At 71.4% G+C, this 7911-nt stretch overlaps 3 protein-coding genes across 3 annotated transcripts in view; 2 read left to right on the forward strand and 1 right to left on the reverse strand.

Annotated features, from left to right (window-relative positions):
- Window positions 1–394, forward strand: part of AURANDRAFT_65460 (hypothetical protein) — a gene marked incomplete at both ends in the record, with an annotated part of 1869 nt that extends 1475 nt beyond the window's left edge. The window contains one exon of the mRNA XM_009040409.1: window positions 178–394. Coding sequence (XP_009038657.1) covers window positions 178–394 — 217 coding nt within the window. The remainder of the gene's footprint in view (window positions 1–177) is intronic.
- Window positions 395–1772: 1378 nt separating this feature from the next.
- Window positions 1773–4672, forward strand: AURANDRAFT_65461 (hypothetical protein; the record flags this gene model as incomplete). The annotated part of the gene is made up of 3 exons (XM_009040410.1): window positions 1773–1881; window positions 1935–2919; window positions 3121–4672. The coding sequence occupies 3 exons, from the start codon at window positions 1773–1775 to the stop codon at window positions 4670–4672; spliced, it is 2646 nt and encodes an 881-aa protein (XP_009038658.1).
- Window positions 4673–4698: 26 nt separating this feature from the next.
- On the reverse strand, window positions 4699–5536 carry AURANDRAFT_60183 (hypothetical protein; the record flags this gene model as incomplete). Its single annotated transcript, XM_009040583.1, has 2 exons — window positions 4699–5212; window positions 5372–5536. 2 exons carry the CDS (start codon window positions 5444–5446, stop codon window positions 4709–4711), a joined length of 579 nt encoding a protein of 192 aa, XP_009038831.1.
- Between the last annotated feature and the right edge of the window lie 2375 nt (window positions 5537–7911).

The raw sequence follows: 7911 nt of genomic DNA on the forward strand, positions 1-7911 counted from the left end.
CCGCGACAAGGGCCTCGGGCCCATCGCGTCGCCGACGCGCGTCGAGGTCGAGGACGCCGACGGCTTCAACGACGACCTCGGCATCCAGTTCTTCCAGGAGCCGGAGAAGGCGCCGAGCCCGCCGCGCGCGGCCTTCGCCGAGCCGGGCGGCGCGGGAACGCCCGGCCGGCCGCCGAGCGACGCGGAGGACGGCGAGACCAAGGACCCCGCGCCGGCCGCGGCCGGCGGCGCCCGGTCGGCGGAGGCGTCGCCCCTCGACTCCGGCGAGCTCGGCTCCTGGACGTCGCCGACGAACGCCGCGCGGCGCCGGTCGTCCCTCTCGCCCGCGGGCTCCGCCGCGTCGCCGAGCCCGCGCCGCGCGTCCGCGGCGAAGCTCTGGGACGACGCCGTCTGACGCCGCCGCGGGGGGCCTTAATATCATGATGGCGGTCGGCGTGGGCGCAACATGTCCTGCCGGCAGGTTAAACGACGCTATGCGCCCCACGACTCGGGGGAAGCATGCGGGGCCCGGCAGATGAAGCTCAGTGCCGGCGAGGCGGCCTCGCGCGTGGCTTAAAACAGCTCGCGGCAAATTTAGCATTCGGCATCAAGGCGCTCGAGCGCCCACACGGCCATCTTCCAGCCCTGGGCGGCGGAGCGCGCGTACCAGTGCCGCGCTTCGGCCATGCTGTCTTCGACCTCGAACTCATCCCCGCTCAGCTCGAACAGCTCGCCGATGTTGTATTGCGCAGCCGCGTTGCCCCGGTCAGCGGCCATGCGATATAGTTGCATCGATTTCTTCTTGTCCTCCTTGAGGCCGCTTACCGTGCATCCGTGCTCATACAAAAGCCCAAGATTCACCATCGCTTCCACGCTCCCAAGCTCAACGGCGCGCGCGAAAAGTATCGCGGCCTTTTCTTCGTCTTTCACGAGCCCAAAAACACCTCCTTTTTTATACAGTCTCGCCAGTTCTTCGACGGCTTCAGGCACGTCATTCTGCACGTGGCGACGAAGCGAAACGATAGCCCATGGGGAGTATCTGCTGCTAGCCGGCGCTCGACAGATAGGACACGGTTTGTCTTGAATCTTCTCGTGGCACGGATCGCAAACCAGATGGCAGCAGCAATGGACAAAGACGCAAGAAATATTCTCACTGGCATGAGCGTTCCAATCCTCCAAGCAGATCGGACACCGCGACCCATTGCGCGCTGATTCCGGCTTCCGCTCCGGCTCCGCCTCGCGCCGCGCGCGGGCTGCTTCGTGCTCCGCGCGGATGCGCGCGCGCGCCTCGTCCGCGCGCGATCGCTGCTGCTGGCGCGCATCGGCCGCTGCCCGGACCTCGCGAAGAACTTTGCAGATTTTCTTGTGGCCGCGCTCCATCCAAACGATTCGTTGACAGGCCTCGGAGCAGAACAGCTTCGTGTGGCAGGGGCAGGTGAAGCGGGCGGGCGCGCCGCACGCCGCGCAGCCCTTGAACACCTTCTGATAGGCGCGCTCGAGCTTCGAGAGGCGCGCCGCGACCATCAGACTCGTCTTGCGTCCGGTCATCGTGGATGTCGCACCCCGCGGCCGCGGCGGCCCACCCTGTTGCGAGTGGAGGGCGAGTTTGTTCAGGCTATGGACGCGAGTTGCCGGAGCTGCTGCTGAGGTTCGCGACCCAGCCGAGCTCGTGGGGAGTGGCCTAATGATCTCGATGATCCATGCTGGGCTGGAGAGAGTGCCTGACCTGTAAGGTCGACGATGCACTTCATCATCGCGGCAACTTTGGGGCTGCCGCCATCCGTGCCTAAACAATGGACCTCTCCGAGGCGGAACAGATCGGCGCCGCCCTCGGGTTCGAGGGCACGGTGAGCAAGACGGGCTACCTCGTGAAGCGGGCCAAGAAGAGCGGCGCCGCCCGGCGTCCCGCCGCGCGCGCCGCGGCCGCCCGGCGCCCACCCCCCCGCCCCGCGCAGGCGCGAACTGGAAGAAGCGCTACTTCGTGCTCAACGGGAGCTCGCTCGTCTACTACGAGACGCACAAGAAGATGGACGACGCCAAGGGCGACCTCCTCCTCACCGTCGGCTGCGAGGTGAGCGACGTCGACGAGCCCAAGCGCCAGTTCTGCTTCGAGATCTCCACGAACAACGAGGCGCTGCGGCTGTCCGCGACGTCCGAGGCCGAGCGCGACGCGTGGAAGGCGGCCATCGCCGACACCGTGTCCCTGCTCGGCAGCACGTGCCAGTCCTACCTCTCCATCGACGTCCGCGGCGTCTTCGGCACGAAGACGACGCGGAAGTTCTTCGTGCTCCACGGCTCGGCCCTCACGTACCACGCGGACCACCACTCGACCTACAAGAAGCAGGGCGAGTTCAAGCTCCATTCCGGGAGCCGCGTCGAGCCCCGCGGCGACTGCGGCCTCGAGGTCGCGTCCGGCGAGAAGACCATAACGCTCGTCGCCAAGTCCGGCGACGAGCGCGACGCCTGGCTCGCCGGCGTCGAGGCCGCCATCGCCAAGCTCGTCGCGCGCGACGACCTCGCGAGCAAGCGCAGCGGCGAGAACGACGAGCAGGTGCTCCTCGACGGCTACCTCGCGACGCAGCCCCTGAAGGCGCAGCGCGACGACCCGTGGCCGCTCCGGTTCTACGCGCTGACGTCGTCGGCGCTCTACAAGGCCGAGGACAAGTACAGCCTCGAGGCCCTCAACGTCTACCTCATGGAGCCGACGTGCTCCGTCTACCACACGCGGCTCTACGCGAACGCGTTCGAGCTCGTGACGACGCAGGGCGCGCTCCACCTCTACGGGTCGTCCAAGGAGGAGACGGAGGCGTGGATCGACGCGCTCCGCGGCGCCATCGCCAACTCCCGCGGCCTGTCGAGCGACCCGCTGTTGAGCGCGGCGAAGCGGATACCGTTAGAGACCTACGACGTCCACTTCGCGACGAAGCAGAAGCTCAAACTGTGTGGAAATCAAATCTTCAACCCGACTTCAATGTGCGCATAATTGAACGGATTGCGCCGTACTCTTTGGCTGTGCTTCGAGAACTCGATGAGAGCAATCGATTCGTCCAAAAATCAACCGAATCGACTTCGATTTGATCGAGATAGAGAGTTCTGAAGTTTGGTGGGGACCCCCCAAACCAGTGGTTGATTTCCACACAGGCTCAACATCGTCCTCGAGCGCGCGGCCGAGTGGGCCGTCGTCAAGCACGTCCGCGCGCCGGCGGCCGGCGGCTCGCCGTCCGCCGCCGTCACGGAGGGCTCCGCGCTCGTCGCCGTCGACGGCGACTCGACGATGATCGCGCCCTACCAGGACACGATCAAGCGCCTCACGGGCTGGCAGCCGCCGCTCACGCTCACCTTCGCGCGCGCGCCCGTCCTCTCCGGCTGGCTCCACAAGCAGGCCCGGGGCCGCAGCGCGCGGACCGGCGGCGCGTCCGGCGCGAAGAACAACTGGAAGGAGCGCTACTTCGTGCTCAAGGAGTCGAAGCTGTCCTACTACACGTCGAAAGACGACGAGGAGTCGCTCAAGGACCGCATCCACCTCATGGGCTCCGTCGTGTCCCTCGTGCCCAACCAGGAGAGCGGCCGCCACTTCACGTTCCGCGTCGTCTCCGGCTGCGCCGTCCTCGTCATGCAGGCGACGACGGTGCAGGACATGCTCCTCTGGGCGACGACGCTCTACCACGGCATCGCCGTCGCGAACGGCGGCGGCTACCTCCTCGAGGCCGAGCGGCTCCGCGCGGCCGAGGCCGCCGAGGCGCGGCGGAAGCGCGACGAGCTCGAGGCCGCGCGCCTCGAGGCCGAGGCCCAGGCCGCGGCCGAGGCGGCCGCGCGGCGCGCCGAGGCCGAGGCGCGCGAGGCCCGGGAGCGGGCCGAGGCCGAGGCCGCGGCGCGCGCCGAGGCCGCGGCGCGCGCCGAGGCCGAGGCGACGCGCGCGGCGCTCGAGGCCGAGCGCCTCGCGGCCGAGGGCGAGGCCGACGCGGCGGCGCGCGCCGAGGCCGAGCGCGCGCGCGCCGAGGCCGAGGCCGCGCGCGCGCGCGCCGAGGCCGACGCGGCCGCCGCCGCGGCCGCGAGGCGCGACGAGGCCGCGCGCGCCGCGGCGCTCGCGGAGGCCGAGCGCTCGCGGGCCGAGGAGGCCGCGGCGCGGGCCGAGACCGACGCGGCGCTCGAGCGCGCGGCCGTCGAGGCCGCGGAGGCCGAGCTGAAGAGCGACCGCGCGTCGTCCGCGCCGCCGCCGCCCGCGGCCGAGGCGCCCGCGGCCATGGCCCTGCCGGCGCCGCCGGACGCCGCGGCGCCCGCGGCGCCCGCCGCGCCGCCGGACGACGCCGCGGCCGGCGACGACGGCGACGACGACGACGACGGCGGCGCCGCGGCGGCCGCGGACGCCGACGAGGTCGACCTCACGGCGCCCCTCGAGGAGGGCGAGCTCGACGCCGTCTTCCACGTCGTCCACGCGGACAAGGGCTTCCTCAACACCATGCAGTTCATCGCGCTGCTCCGCGCCATCGGCGCGTCGGCGGACGGCAACCTCAAGTTCGAGCTCGACCTCTTCCACGAGTTCGACGTCGAGGGCTCCGGCAAGCTCGAGAAGGCCGAGTTCACGCGCGGCTTCCAGAAGTACGTCGCGCGCCACGGCGTCGACAGCCCCCACGTCGCCGACATCATCCGCGGCGTCCGCCACTACAAGAAGCGCGGCACCGTCGAGCTCTGAGGGGCGCCCCCCCCTCCCCCGGGTGTGATTTTCTTTCTACAGCTCCTCGGACGGCGCCTCCTCCTTCTGCGGGAACGTGTAGGAGAGGAACGCGGTCCAGACGACGGACGTCGCGAGGACGACGTTGAGCTGGTGGCGCACGGGCGCGAAGCGGAAGTTGAGGTACTGGACGGGGATCCAGAAGGACCACTGCGCGACCATGGTCGGCCAGAGCCGGTCGCGGACGCGGTCGCACGCGGCGCTCGTCGTTTCGCCCTCCATCGTCGCCATGGCGAAGTGGTAGAGCGCGTTCGAGAAGTAGCCCCAGTAGACGAACTGCTCCATGACGAGCTTGACGAGGGGCACGCGGCCGCTCGGCACCTTGAGCCGCTGCACGAAGGACTCGAGGAACTCGTAGTGCACGTGCGCGATCGGCGCGTGGATGACGCACCCGAAGGTCACGGCCCGCGCGAGCCGCGGCGCGTCGACCGCGTCGTCGCCCTTGCGCGTCGCGGACTGGGCGACGACGTCGCCGAGGCCCCAGAGGCACGCGCCCGTGGCCTACACAGGGGGGCAGCGGTCGCGGTCGGCGCCGGCGGCGAGGCGGCGGCGCGCGCGCGCGCGCCGCGCCGGCTCGACGGGAAACGGAGCCGCGGCCGGCTCCGCGGGCGCGCGCGCGGCGGCGGGTCGCGCGCGGCGCCTCGGACGCCGGCGGCGCGCCATCTTCGTCGGCACGGGCCAGCCGACGAGGCACGTCTCGTAGCGCGCCGCGAGGCGCGCGGGCAGGGATGCCATGACCGGCTGGCTGCTTTTTTGCTGTCGGCCGCGGCGGCGCGGCGCGCAACGGCGACCCGCGCGCGGTCGGGGATCTGTGGTCGCGCTCCTGGCGGTGCGACCGGTGCAGCGCGCGGCGCGGGCGGTGGCTCGGTCGTGCGGCGCGGAACGGCAATTTAGGTAGCGGCGGCGAGGCGCGGCAGCAGCTGTGGAACACACAAACTAAAGGCAACACGCGGAACGGAAATGCAACATCATGCGCGACGCGCGGCTGTTCGAAACCTCGCTCGGCCTGCGCAAACCGGCGGCGACCCAGCGCCGACCGAAAGAGACCGCGAGCGGCCGGACTCGGCGGCGCCGCGCCTGAAGAAGCTTGCCGTCTACTACAAAACTTACTGCGCGGGCGGCGCGGGCGCGGGCGCGGGCTCGGGGAGCTTGAGGCGCTTCCGGAGGTAGGCGTCGAGGCTCGCGACGGAGAGGCACTTGCGGAACGTGTTCCGCTGGAGCGTCTCCGCGTGGGCCCGGTTGCCCTCGAGGAGGCGCTTCGCGTGCGCCTTGACGACGTCGACGTTGGCCCACCAGTTCGAGTAGCGCGGCGCGCCGCGCGAGGCCGCGCGCGTCACGGCGCCGTCCTTGCCCCGGGTCGAGCCGTCGTCGCGGGGGACGCCGCGCCGCTCGAGGTCGAGCAGGAGGTCGAGGTACTCGCCGAGGAGCGCCTCGGGCCGCCGGGGCGACGGGGCGAAGAGCGACGGGTCGCGGAGGAGCTGCTCCGCGACCATGACGCCCGCGGCGCCCGTCGCCGCGAGGTTCGCGGCGACGTCCGCCGAGGAGCGCACGTTGCCGTTCGAGAGCACGGGCACGCCCAAACCCGCGTCGACGAGCCGCCGGACGACGGCGAGGTCCGCGGCGCCGTCGCGCCGCGCGTCGACGCGGCCCCGCGTCCGCGCGTGGAGAGCCACGAGCCGCGCGCCCGCCGCGACGAGCTCGCGCGCGAACGCCTGGGCAGCAAAAGGGTGATTCAACGTCGCTTCAACGTGAGTGTTCCGCGCGCGCGCGTTCCGGAAAAAGCATCCACGCTTCGAGACCGTTCCGAGAGATGATCGCTCGTCCAAGAATTAGCCAAAACGAGTGGAAAATGGCCGAGATATGAGCCTTTGAAGTTGGGAATTTCGCTCTCTTTTGCTGCCCTGGCGAACGCCACGGTCCGCTCCGGCGACGGCGCCGCGCCCGCCGCGTCGTACTGGACGCGCAGCTTCACGGTCACCGCGAAGGTCTCGGGCACGGCCGCGGCGGCCGCGGCGACCATGGCGCGGCACAGCGCCCAGTCCTCCTGGAGCCACGCGCCGTAGCGGCCCTCCTTCGCGCGGAGCTGCGGGCAGCCGAGGTTGAGGTCCGCGCCGTCGGCGCCGAGCGCGCGCGCGCGCGCGCAGGCCGCCGCGAACGCCGCCGGCTCGTTCGCGCAGAACTGGACGACGAGCGGCCGGTCCCCGGCGTCCACGCCGCCGCCGAGCGCGTCGCGCGCGTACGCGTCGTCGCGCGCGAACCGCGCCGCCTCGAGCATCTCCGTGTAGACGAGGGTCGCGCCGTGGCGCCGGCAGAGCGACCGGAACGGCCCGTCGCACTGGCCGACCATGGGCGCCACGCAGCGGATCGGGTAGCGCAGGCGCAGGGCCGACGTGATGCGCACGTCCGCGCCGTCCAGCGCGGCCATCGGCGAGAGCGAGGCGCTCGAGAGCTAGGCGCGTGCGAGAGCTGTGCGCTTGGAACTATGCACAGCGTGCGAGAGCTAGGCGCTTGGAGCTACACGAGAGGCAGGCGCCGCGGTCTCCATGCTCGCCCAGTGCTCGATCAGGTGCAACAATCAGGGAGGTTTACCCTGGCAGCGCGCAACTTGTGACGGCAGCCCACGTCGCCTGGTTGTTCGCGTCCCGAACATCGTGGGCAACGCGCGCTCTGTGTTCGCACGGAGGCGAGCCGCTGCAACCGTCCCGACCGGGGCTGCTCCATCCATCGTGGGCAACGCGAGACAACATTCCACATGCGCCTCCAGCCCTTCGTCGAGCCCTTCGCGCTCCGGGCCCCGGACCGCCGCGGTCGGCTCCTGCGCCTCTTCGGCGTCGAGCGGCAGCACCTCGACTGGCGCATCTGCGCGGAGGCCGGGCGCGTCTGGCGCCGCGAGGCCGCGCCGGTCCTGTCGCCCGGCCGGGGCCTCTACGCGGCCGGCGACGTCGCCGCGGGCAGAGGCGTCGCGCTCTACCCCGGCGCGCACCTGCCCGGCGGCCGCGCGGGCCTGGACCTGGACACGCACGACGGCGCGCCCGCCGGCGCGCTCGACGCGTCGGCCGCGGAGTCGTCCGACCCGTCGCGCGCGGCCCACCTCGCGCGAGCGCCCCGCGGGGGCGCGGCGCCGAACGTCGCCGCCGCGGCCTTCCGCTGGCGCGACGTCTTCCTCGGCGACGACGAGGCGCCGTGGGGATCCTCAGAGT

This window comes from Aureococcus anophagefferens, assembly GCF_000186865.1.
Source record: "Aureococcus anophagefferens unplaced genomic scaffold AURANscaffold_15, whole genome shotgun sequence".
NCBI classification, from domain to species: Eukaryota; class Pelagophyceae; order Pelagomonadales; family Pelagomonadaceae; genus Aureococcus; species Aureococcus anophagefferens.